We start from the raw sequence: 23,264 nt of genomic DNA on the forward strand, positions 1-23,264 counted from the left end.
GGAAATCTAAGAATTGTTTCATGGAGCATGTTGCCTGAATAAATTGTGGAGGCAGATACTCTTGCAGCATTCACAATGCATCGAGATATGTACTTAAAATGCCAGGGAGTAGGCATGTAGGCTTTGGTCCAAATGCGCACAAATGGAATTAGGGTGGTTTTTTCTTTTGGCATAGACATGGTGTGCCAAAGAGTCTAATCCTATGCAGGATGACTCTGATTCTATAACTCTATGGGAAAGAGAAGGCAAGAAGGAGAATGGAATAAATGGGGATTTTGAGAAGTGTTGTGAAAATGATAATTTCATCACAACTATTTTGCAAATTTCCTCCCATTAAAAACAAGCAATGACAAGCCAGGTAATCAGTGTATAAATCTATTACCCTAACTACATTGTCTGATACAACAGTAAAACACATAGTTATGAAGCTGAAAAGTGTGTTGCTGGAAAAGCGCAGCAGGGCAGGCAGCATCCAAGGGGCAGGAGAATCGACGTTCGGGCATAAGCTCTTCTTCATTCCTGAAGAAGGGCTTATGCCCGCAACGTCAATTCTCCTGCTCCTTGGATGCTGCCTGACCTGCTGCACTTTTCCAGCAACACACTTTTCAGCTCTGATCTCCAGCATCTGCAGTCCACACTTTCACATAGTTATGAAACCTAAAACATTAATTACCTATTCTGGGTTAATCTCAAAGTGACAATGAGGATGATGCAGTCAGATCAGCTGTGATCTTATTGATTGTTGGAACAGCTATGGACTGAATGATCTTCTCCTATTTCTTATGACCCTGAGGAAGATTCCCCTAACCTCGCTTCCATTCAAGGATTTTTGAATGGACAGATCAGGAATTTATTTAATAAAATTCGGATGAAAGATTAGTTATTCTAGACTTTGGTCTGGACAAAGCAGATCGGGCAGAAGAATCGAGAACCGGCAGTCACCAATTCAAAGGTCATGATAAAGGAAGCAACTGTGACTTGGAAATTTTTTTTGAATGCACTGAATGGTTGGGTTCTGGAATGTACTGCCAGAGGGTGTGGAGATGTCTTTCAAAAAGGTGTTTGATAATATCTAAATAGAAATTTGTAGGGCCCCTGGGTAAAGATGGAGGAGTGGGACCCGATGAGTTGGTCCTGTGAGAGCGGGGATGCAGGGGGCTCAATAACTGCCTCCGCTGTAACCAAGTCTCCAAAACATTCTCCAGTGGAGGACAGTCTGTGCGACTTTACCTTTACTGAGAAAATTGGTAACCTTCTATGTATGCAGTTTCCAAGACTATTAAGTCTCACAGTAGCACTTGAACACAGTTGGTTTTGCAGAAGAATCACTACCTGCCTTCAAAATTCCAGCAGCTGCTGTGGTGGGATTGAAATGCACTTAGCCTAGACTGCTATCAGTGATATTGGTTTTTAGTTTCTAAAGTATCAAATGTTAGGTAGATATGCTGGTTCCCACAACCAGCAAAAGTCAGTATGTTCAAGAGGGATTGTATTTGGAAAAGAAAATCCTTCAAATGTCGGATAAAATTGGACGAAGGAAAGAGGACATTTAAGATTAGAGGTCAGGAGAGTTGTTGCGAAATGCTTGAACTGTTAAATTTGAGCTCATCCAAAATATAGCAGCCAAACATCCTGAAATCCTGTCCACCCATTCTCTCTGTACACACTTAACCTACTTTTGGCTCTTAGTTTGCCCTCTTTGATAAAATTCTCATCTTTGTTTTAAAATCCCTTCCTGCGTTCATTATTCCTTGTCTCTGAATTCTCCTCCAGCCCTAAAAGCCTTGAAAATCTGTGTGCTCTGCCAAAATTGGATTTTTGCATATTGCCAATTTTAATTGTTCCATCATTGCCTATTATGCCTTGCCCTAAACCTTTCTGCCTCTTCTAATCCTCCTTACGGAAGCTCCGACCTGCCTCTTTGACAAAGCTCTCGGTCAGCTGTCCTAATATCTCTTTGTGTACCACTATGTTTAATTTTTTTTATAATTCTCATATGGGATGGTTTGATACTTTGCGGGTGTTATGTAAATGGAATCAGCTGTTGGAAATGTAAGCAAACAGTTTCTGCGATCAAAATTGCCTAGAACATTCATTGCAGGCTTTTCAATCCCGTGATGTAAAATCTACATGGCAAAAGTTTTGCATGTTTTGCTCCCAACATGTTGACTATAGACCAGAAATCCTAGTATTGATGTTTGGCTTTTCTTGGTCTCCCTGGCAGTGACCATTTTGTTTTGTTATGTGCAAAAGAAGGCAATGACCTGGTGTGCACATGGTTGGCTTATTTCACTTCTTGTTGCATTTTCTAGTTTTCAGCAAATTGCTGCACATGAACAGAAATATCATTGCATCTTGAACCTTGTTAATGTACAGTATTATTCCCCATAAAAGTATTTAACCATTTATTGAAAGATTTATTGTACTAATGGATGAAATAGAATAAATGTGTACTTTCAATGGTGTAATTTTCTTGTCTACTATATTAAGCTAATAAATGTAGATCATAAAGCAGACTTTTAATTAAAAACACATGGAGGAAGAGAATTATATTTGAATCTCAGTGGCATTTACAAAAGAGATTATGATTGTTTACTGGCAATTTTTCAAGTTTTGAACAGCTCATTCATTAAATTGCAAATGAAGAAAAATCCCTTGGCGTGATGTGTTAAATGCTGAATCAATGAAGCACCATCAAAATCCACTAGTTTCCAATATGTTAAGTTTGAATCATAGAATCCCTATAATGAAGAAAGGCCATTCAGCCCATTTAGTCTGCACCACCCTCTGAAGAGTATCCCACCCAGACCCAGTACCTCCAGCCCACCCTATCTCCACAATCCCGCATTTTGGCAAATCCACCTAACCTGCACATGCCTGGACACAATGCGGCAATTTAGCATGGCTAGTTGACGTAATTGGCACATCTTTGGACTGTGGGAGGAACCCATGCCGACACGGGGGAAAGGTGCAAACTCCACCCAAGGTTGGAATCAAACCTGTGTCCCTGGCGCTGTGAGGCACTAGTGCTAACCGCTGAGCTACCATGCTGCCGTAAATTTGGAATTTGAATCAAGCCATCCATTTAAGCACTGAGGTTTTTTTCTGGGTTTTGCAATACTGCACATCAAAATGGTGCTGCCTGTTATGGTGAGCTATAGAAAATAGCTGTGAAACTTGAACTTAGTATTTTGGTCACTGGATTTGAAACTGAGAGAGAATTATCTCTGCAGGTATCGACAGTCTTGAACTTCAGAAGGATGGAGTTGGCCATTCAAAAGAAAGCAAGTGCCATCAAGATAAAAATTCTTTTTTAAAATAATTCACAACAAAACAAATGCCATACAATAAGAGCTAAAATACAGAAATATGATTTTAAATACCCTTGTGAATGTCTGATGGCGCTTGGAGCATAATTTGAAACCGTAATGATGAGGGTAGGGGTTGCTGTAGTCCTGATTTGTACTTTTTTCCTCGCCTTTATATTCTCGTATGGTAGTGTTTGGCTGAAATTTTAAACCTATATTTCATGATGTGGAGTTGCCGTTGTTGGACTGGGGCGGATAAAGTCAGAAGTCACATGACAGCAGATTATAGACCATCAGATTTATTTGAAATCACAAGCTTTCAGAGCACTAACCCTTCGTCAGGTGAAGACACACGGGCCCAGAATTTATAATCTGAGAGGTCAGAAGATCATTGAAATGGTGTGAGTGGAGTGGCAACAGGCCACATATTCTCTGCAGGTGATCAAGAATGTCAGATAGTGTGAGTAAAGAGTCAACAGCTGAATAACAAGTGAAGAGGTGACCTATAATCTGATTAATTAAGGCAGAAAGGTAATTACAAAAAAGAACAATAAAGTGATCTGGGGACAAATCAAATGACTGAAATAACATGATAGCTATAATAGTCTCATGCTGAGGGTCACACCAAAGTAACAAGTAATCCAAGCGAATTAAGATAGAATGAATATAACAAGAGATCAAACCCCCATGGGGTACAGGTCTCTGGCACAGAGTCTGACCCTGTTGCTCAGAAGGGAAGGGGGGGTGAGGAGTAGAGCATTAGTCATTAGAGACCCCATAGTTAGGAGATTCTGTGGTTACGAGAGAGAATCACAGTTGGTCTGTTCCCTCCCAGGTGCCAGGGTACGTGATGATGTCTCAGATCGTGTTTTTGGGATCCTTAAGGGGGGGAGCAACCCTAAGTCATGGTCCACATAGGCATCAATGACATAGGTAGGAAAAGTGATGGGAATGTAAAGCAGAAATTTAGGGAGCTAGGGTGGAAGCTTAGGGCTAGAACAAACAGCTGTTATCTCTGGTTTGTTACCCGTACCATGTGGTTGCGAGACGAGGAATAAGGAGAGAAAGTGAGACGAGGAATAAGGAGAGAAAGCAGTTGAATACGTGGCTATAGCAATGGTGCAGGAGGGAAGGGTTCAGGTACCCCGCTGGATAATTGGGGCTCATTCTGGGGTAGGTGGGACGTATACAAACAGGGTTGTCTACACCTGAACCAGAGGGGTACCAATCTCCTGGAGGGGAAATTTGCTAATGCTCTTTGGGAGGATTTAAACTAATTCAGCAGGGGATGGAACTTGAATTGTAGCTGCAGTATACAGGACCTTGAGGGTAGTGAGGTAATGAATCAGGTTTCAACGTCAGAGGAGTGCACTGGCAGACAGAAAGGTGGTTTGAAGTGTGTCTACTTCAATGCCAGGAGTATCTGGAATAAGGTGGGTGAACTTGCAGCATGGGTGGTACCTGGGACTACGATATTGTGGCCATTTCAGAGACATGGATCGAGAAGGGACATGGATGGCTGTTGGAGGTTCTGGGGTTTAGACGTTTCAGCAAGATCAGGGAAGATGGTAAAAGAGGGGCTGGTGTGGCAGTGTTGGTCATGGACAATATTACAGTTGCAGAAAGGACATTTGAGGACTTGTCTACTGAGGTAGTATGGGCTGAGGTTAGAAAGAGGAAAGGAGAGGTCACCCTGTTGGGAGTTTTCTAGAGGCCTCTGAAAAGTTCCAGCGATGTAGAGGAAATGATTGCAAAGATGATTCTGGATAGGAGCAAGAGTAATAGGGTAGTTGTTTTGGGAGACTTTAACTTTCCAAATGTTGACTGGAAACGCATTATTTCAAGTACTTTAGATGGGCCAGTTTTTATCTAGTGCAGGCAGGACGATTTCCTGACACAGTATGTAGACAGGCCTACTGAGGGTGGTGGGGGGGGTGGTGGGGGTGGGGGGGAGCGACGAGGCTACATTAGATTTGGTACTGGGTAATGAACCGGGCCAGGTGTTAGATTTGGAGGTTGGTGAGCACTTTCCTGATAGTGACTGCAATTCGGTTATGTTTATTTTATTGATGGAAAGGTATACCACAGGGCAAGAGTTGTAGCTGGAGGAAAGGCAATTATGATGCAATTAGGCAAGATTTAGGATGCATAGGATGGAGAAGGAAGCTGCAGGGGTTGGGCACACTTGAAATGTGGGGTTTATTTGAGGAACAGTATGGCGTGTCCTTGATAAGTATGTACTTGTCAGGCAGGGAGGAAGTGGTCGAGCGAGGAAACCGTAGTTTTCTAAAGAAGTTTAATCTCTTGTCAAAAGGAAGAAGGAGGCTTATGTGAAGGTTCAGTTAGGGCGCTTGAGTTATAAGTTAGCAAGGAAAGACCTAAAGAGAGAGCTAAGAAGAGCCGGGAGGGGAAGTTGTCCGAGGAGATAGGAGAAATACTAAATTAATATCTTTTGTCCTTATTCACACTGGCAAAAGATAATACTGTCGAGGAGAATACTGAGATACAGGCTATTAGACTAGACTGGATTGAGGTTCACAAGGCAGAGGTGTTAGCAATTCTGGAAAGTGTGAAAATAGATAAGTCCCCTGGGCTGGATGGGATTTATCCTAAACTTCTCTGGGAAGGCAGAGAGGAGATTGCAGAGTCTTTGGCTTTGACCTTTGTGTCATCATTATCTAGAGGAATAATGTCAGAAGACTGGAGGATAGCAAATGTTGTCCCCTTGTTGAAGAACAGAAGTAGAGACAATCCTGGTAATTATAGATCAGAGAGCCTTACTTTGGTTGTGGGTAAAGTGTTGGGAAAGGTTCTAAGAGAGAATTTATAATCACCTAGAAAGGAATAATTTAGTTAGGGATAGTCAACATGGTTTTGTGAAGTGTAGACCGTGTCTCGCAAACCTTATTGAGTTCTTTGAGAAGGTGAGCAAACAGGTGGATGAGGGTAAAGTGGTTGATGTGGTGTATATGGACTTCAGTAAGGCATTTGATAATGTTCCCCATGGCAGACTATTGCACAAAATACAAAGGCATGGGATTGAGGGTGATTTAACGGTTTGGATCAGAAATTGGCTAGCTGAAAGAAGACAGAGGATGGTGGTTGATAGGAAACATTCATCCTGGAATTCACTTACTAGTGGTTGACCGCAAGGATCTATTTTGGGTCCACAGTTTTTTGTCATTTTTTTAATGACCTGGTTGAGGCTGTAGAAGGTTGGGTTTGTAAATTTGCAGATGACACTGAGGTTAGTGGAGTTGTGGACAATGCGAAAGGATGTTGCAGGGTACAGAGGGACCTAGATAAGCTGCAGAGCTGGGCTGAGAGGAGGCAAATGGAGTTCAATGCGGAAACGAGAGGTGATTCACTTTGTAAGGAGCAACAGAAGTAGAGTACTGGGCTAATAAGATTCTTGGTAGTGTGGGTGAGCAGAGATCTCTGTCCATGTTCATAGATACCTGAAAGTTGCCACCCAAGTTGATAGGGTTGTTAAGAAGGCATATGATGTGTTAGCTTTTATTGGTGGAAGGATTAAGTTTTGGATCTATGAGGTAATTCTGCAGCTGCACTTGGAGTTCTGGTCACCACATTATAGGAAGGATATGAAGCATTGGAAAGGGTTCAGAGGAGATTTGCCAGGATGTTGTCTGTTGTGGAGGAAAGGTCTTATGAGGAAAGGCAGAAAGACTTGTGGCTGTTTTCATTTGAGAGGTGAAGGTTGAGAGGTAATTTAATAGAGGCATACAAGATGTTCAGAGGATTAGGCAGAGTTGAGTGAGAGCCTTTTTCCTTAGATAGTGATGGCTCGCACGATGGAACAAAGCTTTAAATTGAGGGGCAATAGACAGAGGACAGATGTCAGAGGTAATTTCTCAGAGAATAGTAGGGGAATGGAATGCCCTTCCTGCATCAGTAGTGGACTCTTCAACTTTAAGGCCATTTAAATGGTCATTGGATGCACATATGGATAATAGTGGGATAGTGTAGGTTAGATGGGATTCAGATTGGTTTCACAGGTCGGCGCAACATCGAGAGCCGAAGGCTTGTACTGCGCTGTAATGTTCGATGTTCTTATCAAGATGATGGTGTTAAAACAAGACAGTAAGGAAGATTTTACAAAACCGAACATTATGGTGGGGTTACACTTAGTGTGACATGAACCCAAGCTCACGGTTGAAGCCATTTTCATGGGAATGGAATTTGGCTATCAGTTTCTGCTAGGTGATTCTGCATAGTTGTGTATCTCGAAAGCTGCATTGGAGGATGCTTACCTGAAGATTGGAGGCTTTGTCCTTGTCACCTGAAATGCTCGCTGACTGAAATGGAACATCTCTGTCTGGTAATTGTGCATTATGTCCATTCATCCGTTGTCGTCGCATCTGGATGGTCTCACTAATATACCAGGTCTCAGGGCATCCTTGCCTGCAGTGTATGAAGTAAACGACGTTGGCTGAGTCATGAGTGTGTGCTGGATGGTGTTATAGGGTCATAGAGATGTACAGCATGGAAACAGAACCTTCGGTCCAACCCGTCCATGCCGACCAGATATCCCAACCCAATCTAGTCCCACCTGCCAGCACCCAACCCATATCCCTCCAAATACCTCTTAAATGTGGCAATTGTACCAGCCTCCACCACTTCCTTTGGCAGCTCATTCCATATCCGTACCTCCCTCTGTGTGAAAAAGTTGCCCTGTAGGTATCTTTCCCCTCTCACCCTAAACCTATGCCCTCTAGTTCTGGACTCCTCGACCGCAGGGAAAAGACTTTGCCTATTGACCCTATGTCCCTCATAATTTTGTAAACCTCTATAAGGTCACCCCTCAGCCTCCGACGCTCCAGGGAAAACAGCCCCAGCCTGTTCAGCCTCTCCCTGTGGCTCAAATCCTCCAACCCAGGCAACATCCTTGTAAATGTTTTCTGTTTTCCTTGTAAACCCTTTCAAGTTTCACAACATCTTTCCGATGGGAAGGAGACCAGAATTGCACGCAATATTCCAACAGGGGCCTAACCAATATCCTGTACAGTTGCAACATGACCTCCCAACTCCTGTACTCAATACTCTCACTGATAAAGGAAAGCATACCAAACGCCTTCACTATCCTATCTACCTGTGACTCCACGTGTCATATTCAAATCAGCGTTGATGAACTGACCTGTCTTGCAGAGGTTGCTGTGGTAGGTTTGGTGTTATGATTGATGTCCTGAAGGCAGGGTGGTTTGCTATGAACAGTGCTCTGTTTAAGGTTTGGCGATTGTTTGGGTCATTTGTTTACTTTAGTTAGACCCTCCACATGCAACTCTTATACCTATCATTATTCCAGTCATTTGATTTGTCGCCAGCACCACTTTATTTTTCATTTTTTGTAATTATCTCTCTGTGTGAATTAATCAGATTATAGGTCATCATTTTACTTGTTTTCAGATGTTAACACTTGATTCTCACTGTCTGACACTTTTGGTCACCCACAGAGACTTATTATTTGTTCTGTTGACACTGCAATCTCTCTTCGGCGGGTCGGTGTGGATTTGTTGGGCTGAAGGGCCTGTTTCCATACTGTAGGGAATCTAATCTGATTAAAACCATTTGTATGATCTTTTGATCTCTCTCTGCTTGTGTATCTTCTCACTTCATCTGACGAATGGCAGCGCTTCGAAAACCTGTGATTTCAAATAAACTTGTTGGATTGTAACCTGGTGTCTTGTGATTTCTGACTCTAAATTTTTCATATTGTTTTGTTGCAGTACTCTTGTAATGGTCTCACTCTGTTCATGTGCACAAAGACCAATGTAAAATTAATATTACATTAAGTTGAACTGGGGATTACTTTGCCATTGATGTCAATTTATGACTTACTAATGTGTGTAGTAATAGTGGTTTATCAGACTTGCCCTGATGAATAGAAATCACTCGATGTGTGGATTTAATACTTGCAGCATAAAATCTACAGTACAGCTAGAGGCTATTGGCCAGCTGACACAGTTATCCAATTTAATTCAACCACCCAGCTCCTGGCCCTAAGGTTTCAGGCCTTGAAGTCCATATCCAAGTACTTTTTTTAAACCTTTTTTAAAATACCTCCTTTGTCCTTTTTTCAAGGAGTAAGATTCAGACTGCACTTCCGTCTGGATTTAAATTATTTTCTCTACAACTTTTCTTTCGTACTTCTGATTCCTAAATCTATGTTCCTGGTTATTTATCCCTCTCTAAGGGACTGTGTTCTCTGTAAAGACTTTATCCAAGCCCTTTGATTTTGTACGCCTCTCTTAAATCTCTGCTTGTCATCATTTGTTTTAAACAAAAAAACTGCAGCTTATTCAATATTTTCATAAAGCTCAGATTTTTACTTTTTGGCAATGTAGGATGGTTACAGCACAGGACAGGTTGCTTATATCCCCTTGTATCTGGGTCAGTTTGCTAAAAGGCAAGACAGTTACTCATCTTTTCCCATTAATCTGCAAATCATTTCTCTTCAAGCACTTATCCATTTCCTTCTTAAAAGGTATGGTTGAATCCATCTCACCACACTGTCTGAATTTCAGAGCTTAAGCAATTGCTGCATTAAAATGCTATTCCTATTGTTGATGTGGCGGCCCAGTTGTTGGGCTGGGGTGGACAAAGTTAAAAACACCAGGTTATAGCTTTATTTCCTCTGTCATTCAATTTAAATCAATGCCTTCTAATTCTCAATGCTTCCACCAACAGGAATGGTTTTGCTCTCTCTAGGTCACTCATGACTTTCAACAGCTGTATCAAGACTCCCCTCTACATTTTTCCCTTTGGGGCGAACACTCCCAGCATCTTCAACCCAACTACGTGCCTGAAATCCCTCAGCCCCTGAACCATTCTTAAGTGCAATGAACAATATCTGCTAGCATAGCCAGCCATGTCCGTATCCAATGATAAATTTAAAAAATTCTCATCTTTCATGTGCTCTTTCTCATTTTCATTTGCTTTTTAAAGTATACTGCTCAGAATTGGACATAATACTTCACTAGAGATCAAATCACTCATTTATAAGGGGTCATCACATTTTCTTTTTCCATATGCCTCCATTTATAAAGTCCTAGAATTTCACAGGCTGTTTTCACCATATTCTTAAACTGATACCTTTAAGACTTTTGTGCCTATAACTCCAGACCAGTCTGCTTCTGCATTCCTTTTAGAATTGTCTCCTTTGCTCATTATTCCTACTGTTATGATACCAGTAGATGATGAAAATAGATCGGTCAAAACCCAGAGTGAAACTTGGCTTGATCAATCATAAGTTTAATTTTTGCAGTTGATTACTGTGGTAGTGGATCACTGAACCTCTTCACATGAGGCTGCCAGAATTCTTTAACAAAAAGAATGCAAGTTTATTAACCCAAGAAGAAAAGAACCTCACAGCTTTATAACTGTTGAGAAAAATCTTAATATCAAATACAAAGCAGAGCACAGGTTTCAGAACTCGATATCCATGTCCAAAAAATTGTTAAACATGTGATGTTGCCTCCCTTACCTTTCTCACACAGTGAGTTTCAGACCTGAGTTTAAAATATTTTTCTACAAATTTCCACTCGTACTGTAAATCTATGTTCCTGATTATTAGCTCCCCTTCTAAGGGACTGTGTCTCCAACAATATTGATTAGAGCTACTCCATCCCAGTGAAGTCATTCCTATGTTAACTCCTCAATTTCTTAGTTAAGTGAATCTTTCCAGCTTTGCTGGTGTAGAGAGTTCTTTTGGAACCTCTTTTTATATTTACAGCTTGGCCACTTCTATATACCATTTCTCAACTTGGAACATTCATAAACAAACCTTTCTGCTAAGATGAATCTGATTCTGAATTAAAATCTGTTTCTGAACTGAACTCTAATAAATCTATTGGATCTGGTCTATTTTCTCAATATGTCATGAAAACTCAATTTTGTAACCACAAGTAGCTGGACAGAGAGCCTAGCAGACAGTTAGTGAAGTCATGCGCCTTCTTGGAAATAAGTTTTTAGTTCACTGCTCCAAATGATTCTGATTGATTTAAAAAGAAAACTTCATAGAACTGAAATTACACATCTATTTGATCTCAATTTAAAATACAGATTCCCAAGTGTGGTACAGATACATATTACAATCAAAATGTACTCCTTCACACTTTTAGCTGTCTCATGTCCATCCATTCCATGCTGCTTTGAAGTATATCATTATCTTTACACTTCACAATACTTCAGGTTCAGTGTCATCTGTTAAATTTGAACTTGTCCTCTGGCGGCAGAAACATTGGTCATTAATAAAGATCAAGAAAAGTAGTGGTTCTGGCACTGACCCTTGGGGAGTCCAACTGTCCACTACCTTCCACTCCAAAAGAATAAGCCTTCAGTGTTACTCAGTGTTTCCTGTAACACTGCCAGTTTTGTTTTGAAGAATGCATAGCTTAGGTAGGCCTTTTGGCCCTTTGAACCCACCCTGCTATTCAGCAAGGTCATGGCTGATCTCGTTGTAGTCTTAAATCTGCTTTGGACACTCATGTACACAGGTCAACTGCATTCTCCTCATCAACCCTTTCTGGTACCTCATTGAAAACCTTCAGCAAATTTGTTAAGCAAAGGTTGCCTTTAACAGATTTGGGCTATGATGGTTTTCTTAATTAATCCACATTTGTCCAATTTAAGTTTATACTGGATTATTGTTTTGAAAAATGTTGACTCTACCCAGTTTAAATGGACCTTTACTGTAGTTGCAAGGTTCGTCCTTGCACACTTTTTGTGAGCATTTGTAATTCTGTAGACCTCTGGCACCACACCTGTATCTCTTTACCACGATGTGTGGAAAATATTAGTTTAAAAGCTGCTGGCATTTTAAGTGACATTTTGTGAGGAGTTTTGCTTCAGTCTGCAAAAATGTGGCAGCTGTTGTTTGTTTTTTGGCAGATGCTTTGAAATCTGTGCAGTAATGTGTAAAGTGTTTACAATCAATTCCCAGTGTTATTGGAACTTAAAATTACCAGGCATTTTCCATGACAAGAATGCTGTTTTGTGTTTTTAAATAACAATGGCAAATGATAATTCTGTAATAAATAGCCATTTAACTGGCTTGATTGGGTGGGGCGGCACGGTGGCTCAGTGGTTGGCACTGCTGTCTCACAGCACCAGGTTTGATTCCAGCCTCAGGTGACCGTGCAAACTCCACACAGACATTCTCCCCGTGTCTGCATGGGTTTTCTCCGGGTGCTCCGGTTTCCTCCCACAGTCCAGAGATGTGCAGGTCAGGTGAATTGGCCATGCTGAATTGCCCGTAGTGTTAGGTATATTAGTCAGAGGAAAATGGACCGGGTAGGTTACTCTCCGGAGGGTCGGTGTGGACTTGTTGGGCCAAAGGGCCTGTTTGCACACTGTAGGGAATCATCTAATCTAAAAAAACTTAGAGATACTAAAGATATTTAAATCAAGTGATTAAATCAATACCAGATGGCCGCATTGTGTATTACATGAGAAATAATTTTGTGGTATTTACCCGTCTCCACTGAGTAAACTTAGGGACAGGACTGTCACTTAAAACCTTAACTTTGTGCTTTTAAACACAGCACTGATACTTGCTTCAATACTGCTGCAGTGACAAATTGCAGAATGTAATGGACATAGCACATGTTTGTTGAATGTTTTGTTGTTAGCAAAGCCATTTGGCAGAGCTGGTCTAACGCGCGTAACTCTACTCTATATAACAGAGCAGCCAAAGTGAAAAAATGCCCAAAATGTCACTTGAAGAAAAATTGAAGGCAGTTCTGACCATTATGCTACCATTCAGAGATTGACGAGCTAAGTGTGCAGTCAGCTGTTTGGATTTATTAAAAATCTCATTGGTCAAAGATTGGTGTATATCACAGTGTATGTGTGAAACTCTCTTCTTCCACATTCCCAGCAGTGAAGGCAAGTGTTGAAATTCTAGATTGCTGTTCGTAACATTTATTATTCATTCTGTTGCCTTTCAGATGTTTCTCTTTTATTTCTTCATTCTTCTCTGTACAGTTTGACAGTCCAGGAGAAATTGTATCCTATGATGTACTTGGTTAACATGTTCTGTTTGAATTTCAGTTCAGTCCCAAATCTTGAATTATTTCTCATGTAGCGGGCACCACCTTCCCTTCCTTCAAGGACATTGGTGAAACAGATGGAGTTTATAGATGATTATTTGATGGTCATCATCACTGAGATTCACTTTCAATTCCAGATTGATAGAATTTAAATTCCATTCAGCTTCTGCGGTGGAATTTGAACCCACACCATCAGAGAAGTAGCCTGGGACTCTGGATTACTTGTCCCATGACAGTACCATAACACCATCGTCGCTAGCCTCAGTTGTACAGTTCTGAGTCATTCATATTATGATCCAGTTGTAAATAGCTGAGGCCCCTGTACAGATCTTTGGAGCATTCCACTTTTACAGCCTGCCAATCCTGAAAATTTCCCCTTTGGCTAAAGGACAGAAAACTGAGAGAACAAACAATCTCCAGTCCGTGTTGGCATAGTGACTTGGTGGCTCAGTGGTTAGCACTATTGCCTTAGAGCACTAGAGGCCCAGGTTCGATTCCACCCTTGGGTAATTGTCTGTGTAGAGTTCGCACGTTCTCTCCATGTCAGCAAGGGTTCCTCTGGGTGCTCCCACAGTTCAGAGTGCAGGTTAGGTGGATTGACCATGGGAAATGCAAGCTTGCATGGATAGTATAGGGGGTGGGCTTGGGTGAGATGCTGTTTGGAGGGTCGTGTGAACTTGATGGGCCGAATAGCCTGTTTCCACACTATACCTGATCGGCCCTACCGTCTCCCTGATCATTCTCTTATTCCTTTGGGTAAAATGCCTTTGGGTTCTCCATAATCCTTCTTGCCAAGCCTTTTTCATGCCTCTGCCTGGCTCTCCTCAGTCCAATTCTGAGCTCCTTTCTAACAAGCCTATAAGCCTGTAAAGCTGTGCTAGATCCTTGCTCCCTCCACCTTACGTAAGCTGCCTTCTTCCTTTTGACAAGAGGTTCCTCTGTTCTCGTCATCTAAGGCTCTTTAATCTTACCCCTTCTTACCTGTCTCAGAGGAACAAGTTGGTGTATCACTCGCAACAACTGCTCCTTAAATAGTCTCCACATGTCTGCTGTGCCCTTTCTGTGGAACAATTGCTCCCAGTCTGTACTTCCCAACTCCTCTGATAACTTCATAATTTCCTTTTCCCCAATGAAATATCTTCCCTCGGTAACTGCTCCTTTCACTCTCCAAGGCTATGCTAAATGTGAGGCAGTTGTAATCACTTTCACCAAAGTGTTCTCCCAAGCAAGATCTGACCCCTGTCCTGGCTCGTTGCAGAGCACCAAATCTAAAATGGCTTCTCCCCTCGTCGGTCTGTCTACATACTGAGTAAGGAAACCCGCCTGAACGCACCTGACAAAAACAGCTCCATCCAAACCATCTGCACTTGGGAGGTTCCAGTCGATATTGGGAATGTTGAAGTCACCCATAACAGCAACCATGCTACATCTGCATTTTTCCAGAATCTGTCCGCCTATGAGATCTTCAATCTCTCTATTGCTATTAGGGGGTCTGTAAAAAACCCCAAATGAGGTGACTGCTCCCTTGCTGTTCCTAACTTCCACCCATACTGACTCAGTAGACAAACCTTCCTCAACAACCTTCGTTTCTGTAGCTGTGATGCACTCTCTGATTAGCAGTGCTACACCCCCTCCTCTTTTTCCACCCATCTTGTTCTTTTTAAACGTTCTAAACCCTGGAACATCAACCATTCCTGCCCCGTGAAACCCACGTCTCCACTGTGGCCACAACATTGTAGCCCCAAGTACTGATCCCTGCTCTAAGTTCGTCACTCTTATTTTGGACACTCCTTGCATTAAAACAGACACACTTTAACCAATCCCTTTGTTTCATCACGTGAGAAATCTTCCTGATAGATTCAATACATCCTGTCACTGCCCCATCTGCAACTGACCCCCTCTCATTCATGTGGCTCTGATTCCCCCCCCCCCCCCGCCAAACTAGTTTAAACCCTTCCCTAGTGGCAAAGCATAGTGTGATTAAAGGCAGTCAGCATGGCTTTGTGAGGGGATGGTCATGCCTCACAAATCTTTATTGAGTTCTTTGAGGAGGTGTCAAGACAGAGGTGGTGCATTTGGACTTCAGCAAGGCATTTGATAAGGTTCCCCATGGTAGGCTCATTCATAAAGTCAGGTAGTATGGGATACAGGGACATTTGGCTATCTGGATTCAGAATTGGCTGGCTGACAGAAGGCAGAAAGTAGTTGTAGATGGAAAGTAATCTGCCTGGAGGTCAGTGTTGAGTGGGGTTCCGCAAGGCTCTGTTCTTGAGCCTCTGCTCTTTGTAGTTTTTATAAATGACTTGGATGAGGAGGTTGAGGGGTGGGTTAGTAAATTTGCAGATGACACAAAGGTTGGAGGTGCCGTGGATAGTATAGAGGGCTACTGCAGTGTGACATAGACAGGATGCAGAGCTGGGCTGAGAAATGGCAGATGGAGTTCAACCTGGATAAATGTGAAGTGATGCGTTTTGGAAGGTCAAACTCGAATGCTGAATATAGGATTAAAGACAGGATTCTTGGCAGTGTGGAGGAACAGATGGATCTGGGTGTACAAGTACATAGATCCCTGAAAGTTGCCACCCAAGTGGCTAGGGTTGTTAAGAAAGCACATGGTGTTTTGGCTTTCATCAATAGGGGGATCGAGTTTAAGAGCCGCGAGGTTTTGCTGCAGCTCTACAAGTCCCTGGTGAGACCACACTTGGAATATTGTGTCCAGTTCTGGTTGCCCTACTATAGGAAAGATACAGAGGCTTTGGAGAGGGTGCAAAGAAGGTTTACCAGGATGCTGCCTGGACTGGAAGGCTTGCCTTATGAAGAAAGGTTGAATAAGCTCGGACTTTTCTCTCTGGAGAGAAGGAGGAAGAGAGGAGACCTGATCGAGGTGTACAAGATAATGAGAGGAATAGATAGAGTCCATAGCCAGAGACTTTTCCCCAGAGCAGGATTGACTGGTACAAGGGGTCCTAGTTGGAAGATATTCAGAGGAAGGTATAAAGGAGACTTCAGAGGTAGGTGCTTTACGCAGAGAGTTGGGAATGCATGGAATGTGTTGCCAGCAGTGATGGTGGAAGCAGAGTCATTGGGGACATTTAAGAGACTGCTGGACATGCACATGGATAGCAGTGAGTTGAGGGGTGCGTAGTTAAGTTACTATATTTTACATTAGGATTAAATCTCGGCACAACATTGTGAGCCAAAGGGCCTGTTCTGTGCTGTATTTTCTATGTTTTATATTATATCAAGATTCTGTGTTATGTTAACTTTGTCGCCTTTTGGTACCCCTTTTAATGTGTAGATTTAAATTTGTTTAGTAGCTACAAGCTTAGCTGTGGGGAAAACCCTGCAAAAAAAATTGAAAAAATTAAAAAAACTTATTCATTTGTGGGATGTGGGCATCGCTGGCTGAACCAGCATTTATTGCCCGTTCCTAGTTGCCCTTGGCAACTTGAACTAGTCAGGTGAGTTAAGTCATTATATGTAATTAGTGATGAATTAAATGAATCCCCATCCATTTTCAGGGGTTTGTTATAAATTTGGAACTGCAAGGACTTTGTTTAAAACGGGAAATAGGAGAAGTAGAATATGAATAATTGTACTGTTCATTGATGCCAATGACTCAGTGATTAGTAGATCAGCAAGCTGCCAGACCAATATTTCTTGATTTACTTTGAGCTTCTTCAACTTCTGGCCAGTTATTGAATCTGCATTAATAACACTACTAATATATTAAAAGTAAGTTATACTTGGCATAAAAACACATACTTCTCCTATTTTTAATAGTTTACAATGTTTGCTTGGAACAATGCTTGGGAAATCTGGTGGTGTCTCAACAAAGTAATACTGTAATACCACAATCTCTTCCTCACTCCTGTTTGATGCATAAAGAGTTGCATAGCAAATTCTGACATTTCTCTTAATTATATTAATGCTCTTTCTTTTTCAAACCGAAAGGATCTTAAATATTGATTTCCCCTTAATCATTTCATAATTAAAATGCTGCTAAAACTTAATTGTGGCTTAAAAATAGGCAACTTGGGAAATATTGATACTTTTGGAGATTGATTAGTGTATGTCAGCAGTTTTGTTGACATGCGAAGATATATTGGGCCTTTAAGTATGGGGGGATGGCTGGTTGGACAAGGTTCTTGATATGTAGTGGAACATGTACAGACATCTGGATGCTGATGTTTTGCTGAAAGAGGTACCAGGGTGTTCAAGGAAGCAAAGCAAGTCACTGAAACGGAATTTCTTTCAGTAAAATTTGTGTTCTCCTGCTCAGTGGAAAAGTTTTGTGCCCAGTTAACCCATTGTCATTCATGATTATCTTAGACATCTGCTATAACGTGCAAATGCTTATAATCTTTGACTCTTTTTGTTGTAAATACCAAGGGAAAAATACTTTAACATTAGTCCGTTCTTTGCAAACACTTCAGATAGACAATGTCAGTATTTTATATTCCAAGGATAGGATATCAGAGATTCCAATGGTATGTTGCCAGTTAACACAAACTTTACTGTGTCTTAATTCTGGTTATGTTTTTAGAAAATGTACTGCATATTTGGAGCAGATAATGCTGAGGGGGATCTGATTGAGGTTTATAAGATTACGAGGGCATGGACAAGGTGGATAGAAAACAGCTGCTCCCCTCAGTTGAAGGGTCAGTAACAAGGGGGCATCATTTTCAGGTGGAAGGTAGGAGGCTTGGAGGGGATTTGAGGCAAACATACTTTCACTTGCAGGGTGGTGGGAATCTGAATGAATTTCATGTCATTCTTTGAAAAAAAACTTGCATACATACAGTCCTGCAACACAAAACAAATCCTTCAGTCCAATCAGTCCGTGCCAAACATAATCCCAAGCACTTGGAATGTCAAAACTTACCAAGCTATAGGCCAAGTGCTGGAAATTAGGACTAGTATCAATTTAGAGTAAGTTTTGGATTTTGTAACTTGGTGGGCTCTTCTGTGTGATTCTATGATGCCTTTTATAGAAAGATGGAAAAAGCTGTTTAGGATCCAATTCTTTTTCCTGGGAGACTTTTGTGTTGAACATTATCATAGTGAGGAAATGTTTTGTATAATACATTTAGTAAATTGTCTCATAATTAATTAGAAAGGAAGAAATCTTAAAGCTACAAGTGAGGAAGAGGTTCTTTATTTATTTGTAAGATTATGGTATCACTGTAATGATCTCGAGATTAAGGGTCACTTCCACTTCCCGGAAATACTTGTTGAGTGTGTGGTCGGAGATATGGCTTTAGGATTGGGCTTATCAACCATGCAGGGACTGTCCGAACCCAGGACCAGTGACACTGAAATTCCTAGGTAGACAATCATACTCATTAGCGACTGATTGCTGATGATCGGTGTCACTGGCAAAGCCAGCATTTCTTCCCTATCTCTAACTCCTTTGAAATAAATGGCTTGCTGGATCATTTCAGAGGGTAGTTAAGTTAACCACATTGTTGTCGGCCATTGGAAATTTGTCTGTGCTCTTAGGACCATAAAGTATAATTGTCACAGGTATTCAGACCAAGTTCAAACTTGTTTAATTGCTATTTGGTGAAGGATGTTCCCATATTAGTCTGAAGTTTTGGCTTCGTCCTGGGGAAAAGCAAACTTCTCTTAAAAATACTTTTGATGTGTCAAAGTGAGGTGTCCGAAGTTGCACATAAAATGTGCTGGATGTTCTCAAATGTGTGTTGTAGAGTCATTTAGTCTTTATTTCCACAACAGCCAATCTTGTGGGTTTGAGTCAGTCTGTCAATTTATACTGTAATCTCGTTGTTCAAATAAATCTTCTTGGAATTATTCTTAAATATCAACTGTCTGCACTTTCTGATATTGAAAGAATTGTATTTACAGAGCTGTTTATAATGAGGTTACTATTTCATATTCCAGGAAATTACTTTGCAAGCCATTTCTTCATGGGTGGGGAGAAGTTTGATACTCCACATCCTGAGGGATACCTGTTTGGTGAAAATATGGACTTGAATTTCTTGGGAAACCGCCCTGTACAGGTAATATGTGCTCAGTACAACATTGATGTTAGCTTAACATGTACTTAATAAGTCACCATTCTTCCAAGAAAGCATTATTGTGTAAATGTACTTCTGTACCTGTTATCCTATTCTGTAAAGTTAAATCCCTACATCCTAGTTCAGTTCCAAACACTAATAAAGGTAGGCTCATGACCAACGACAAAAGTTTGCATTTGTATAGTATCTTTACTGTAATAAGATACCTAAAGATACTCAGAAATGCAAATTAAAACAAACACTGCAAAATAGCAGGAAAAGGCATTGTTGAAGAGAGAGGTTTGAGAAGGCTCAGGATGGAGGAACTGCACTGTTAAGGTGGAAAGGTTCCAGAAGAGTAATTGAATGGGTCTAAGAAAACTGAAGGCTTGATGACTGAAGGTTGAAAACAAAGCAAGAGTGAAGGAATAATGAGGAACTCAAAACTAGAAGTTAAAAAGATAGGGAAGGATGAGGCTGTGGAAGAACTTGTGAATGGTGAGACTGATGTGTTGAAGGAGACCTGATGGTCATCAAGCAGGACATAATGATAGGAAACTAGTGTCAAACGTTAGGTTTTTTTTGGAGGAATTGCACTTTTATGGTATGGACTTTGTTAAGCCATGATGAAGTGTCTATTGACAAAGCAGTAGATAAGTCAGTCCGTGAGAGTGAGGTAGGAATATTTGGAGAAGCTTTTTGTGTAGTTTAGAATGTGGGGTTGAACAGTTATCAAGATTACTCACCATTCAGCTTGGCCTAAACTGCTGCTCGGGGCATGGATGAAGTTGAGGAAAATGGTTGACTTTTGACAGGAGTGGCTGGAATGGAAAGCTGCTCTGGAAGATGTAACGGCATCTTTTGAATCTGATGGAATCCTGCATGCTGTGGAGAGAGCTGGGAGCACCGAATGAGAAATGGCAGTGCCTGATGATGAATGTTAATCTTGTAACTGTAGGTGAATAATTGCACGTGGTAGAACCCTGTTTTATAAATTATTTAACAATAGTTTCTTAGTAAGAGCCCTGTAGCTTCAGACCACCGATTTGGGATAGCTTGGTACAAATGTATAATAGAAAAACTGACTCCTTTTCTGTGCAGAGCTAAGCAGAGTCTGCTGAATTTGACAGCCATTTGTTTCCTTCCTTTGTTCCCAGTGTCAGTGCATTTACTTAGTGTTGCAGCTAATGATTCCCCTACTTTCAGAAACTTCTTGCAAACATTAGACTTTTTAAGATTATATTTTAAACTGTCTCCTTTAATTCAAGATTAAATGGTGTCATTTGAAGAAGGTAAATCCTCCAAAATCTGCCAAGACAAATCAATGTAACCTCGTACGAAAGCTGCGTGGGGATGAATCAGTGAAGATTAATTTTTTGGATGGGAACGAAGAACAGATCCTTGTAAAGCCAGGAGAAATTTTGAACTTTAAACACAAGACCACATTTCTGCTGAGAGTGTGGCATAATATGCTGTAACATTTTTGGTTATGTTAAGCAGTTTTCTGCAGTTTAGTGTATTGCCTACTCAGTAGTTTTTAGCTAAGGTTAATTTTAATTTATGTTGCCGTAAATGTGTTAAACGTAAAATCTTGTTATGCAGTCCTGTGCCTCTGTCACTAGGAAATTTGTTTTTGTTCAAAAACTTATCAGTCTCTACTGGGATTATAACGCTTTGCAGGTTGAGTAGTAATTGTGTACAAGTTTAGTGTTTACTGCCAACTACAACAGGAAGTGTCAGCAAACTCATCGTGTAAATGACTGATATGATGAATGAACGTTCCATTCTTTCTTCAGACAACAGAATTTCAGTAATATCTGAAGGACTTTTATTTCATCTTTACTACTGGATTTCACGAGTTTATACTGAGTGATAATGGAAACAGAAACAAAAAACAGCAGTACTGGCTGTTACTGTGCACATGTTTTGTAGTATCATTATTTTTGTATGTCATATTTTCCTACCTGTTCAGTGGTAGTTAATAAAAATTGGATGATTTGGCATCTTTCTGTTTTGAATAGATGTGAATTTAGAAAGATTTTATATCTTAAAAAGAGGAAATGCTCTTTGGTTCTTGTACTGCTGATTCATGTTGGACTGCAGTATTACAATTACCAGCTACACTCTTTGCTTCACTTAATTGAATTTTATTCAGATGAGCTTAAAGATGAGCTATTGAACTGTAGAGGTATTGCTGTAGACCTTCCTTGACACCTGTACACAAGCAGTTTTCATCAGGAGTTGTTAGAGCACAATCAGGAGTGGGATCTCAAATGATTTCCCTCCTGCTCCTCTCCCTGATTATTATTGCCAATTCTAGTAATTGTATCTTTAGTTCTCCGAAGTCAGTGCAAACTAGTAGTTGTGTTTGGTTCTGCTTAATTTGTGTCGCTCACTCTTGTGAGGTCTTTTAATGTTTTTCAGTTGCAGCAATGGAATGGATGCAGCCAGCACTGCCTTGTGTATTCTTGCCCCTAGTGGACAGTTTAGTTAGCACGCGGGAGAAACCAGTTGTTATGGAGTCATCTATGGCTTTATTAGTAGGACACTCACATCTGAGTTGGTTGATTATAAGTTCAAGATCCAGTCCAGTGACTTGAGCAAAAAAATCTAAGTTGTCACTGCCAGTGTAGTACTGGTGGAGTTATGCGCTGCTGAAAGTCCTGTCTTCTTTGCAGGAGATGTTCAACCAAGACCTACCTCTCCTCTCTGTAGGATACATAAAATCCACCATGTTATTTTGGAGATGAGCATGGAAGTTCCTAACAATGTTTGTCCCTCAATCAACATCATTAAGACAGGCCAAATGTTTGTTTGTTACATTTGTTTGCGAGTTCATTCTGTACACTGGTTGAATATTGCATTTTTTTTCTCAACAAGTGTGCCTAAAATTCTTGAATGTTTGATTGGCTGTGAAGCATTTTTGAAGTCATACCAGATACCATATAAAAACAAGATTTACCTTAGTATGGCATTTCAGAATTAATTCAATTTGATTTTAAAATTATTTAAGTAGTACTTCGGACTTGGTCAGAACTGTGGCATGGTAAAATCATTATCATTTTCAACTTGCAGTCTGAGCTAAATGCATCATTGTCAATTTATTACACTTGCGATAGTTTCATGCCAAGACTCAAACTGAGAATTATCTTTCTTGCCCGAGCTACAACTGGAAGACTGCTGAATACTAGCTCAACACTGAATATGAATGAGTCTGCTGCACTTTGTGGTACTATATGCATTCACAGTTCCACCATTCCTAGGAAGACATGAGCATCTAATCCATTTGCACAGAAATTCTTTTTTTTTGGTTCAGTAAAATACAACCAAGTTCCTTGTCTGATTCTTATGGTATATTTTATATATAATCTTTACCAGAATTAAATTGATTAGATTGTGACATACTTGTAAACATGAAGAAATGGCTATGGAGGGCTGAAAGCTTTGTGGCAGTGAAGACTTGTACAGTAGAACCGATTGTGCTCCTACTCAAGCTATGCCTTAAGAACAATACTGTTATCTGTTGTGGTTCTGTTCGCTGAGCTGGGAATTTGTGTTGCAGACGTTTCGTTCCCTGTCTAGGTGACATCCTCAGTGCTTGGGAGCCTCCTGTGAAGCGCTTCTGTGATGTTTCCTCCGGCGTTTATAGTGGTTTGAATCTGCCGCTTCCGGTTGTCAGTTCCAGCTGTCCGTTGCAGTGGTCGGTATATTGGGTCCAGGTTGATGTGCTTATTGATTGAATCAGTGGATGAGTGCCACTATTCTATTATGATTTAATAGTGGCACTCATCTGATGAAGGAGCGTCGCTCCGAAAGCTACTGTGCTTCCAATTAAACCTGTTGGACTATAACCTGGTGTTGTGATTTTT

The 23,264-nt window shown here is 40.9% G+C and overlaps 1 protein-coding gene across 2 annotated transcripts in view; it reads left to right on the plus strand.

Annotated features, from left to right (window-relative positions):
* The window catches only part of LOC122560491 (E3 ubiquitin-protein ligase MGRN1-like), a 165,934-nt gene that overhangs the window by 22,001 nt on the left and 120,669 nt on the right, over positions 1–23,264 (plus strand). For both annotated transcript variants that reach the window (XM_043711142.1, XM_043711141.1), the window contains exon 2: positions 19,280–19,398. In XM_043711142.1, the coding sequence (XP_043567077.1) occupies positions 19,280–19,398 (119 nt within the window). The remainder of the gene's footprint in view (positions 1–19,279; positions 19,399–23,264) is intronic.

This window comes from Chiloscyllium plagiosum, chromosome 21 (assembly GCF_004010195.1).
Source record: "Chiloscyllium plagiosum isolate BGI_BamShark_2017 chromosome 21, ASM401019v2, whole genome shotgun sequence".
NCBI lineage: Eukaryota > Metazoa > Chordata > Chondrichthyes > Orectolobiformes > Hemiscylliidae > Chiloscyllium > Chiloscyllium plagiosum.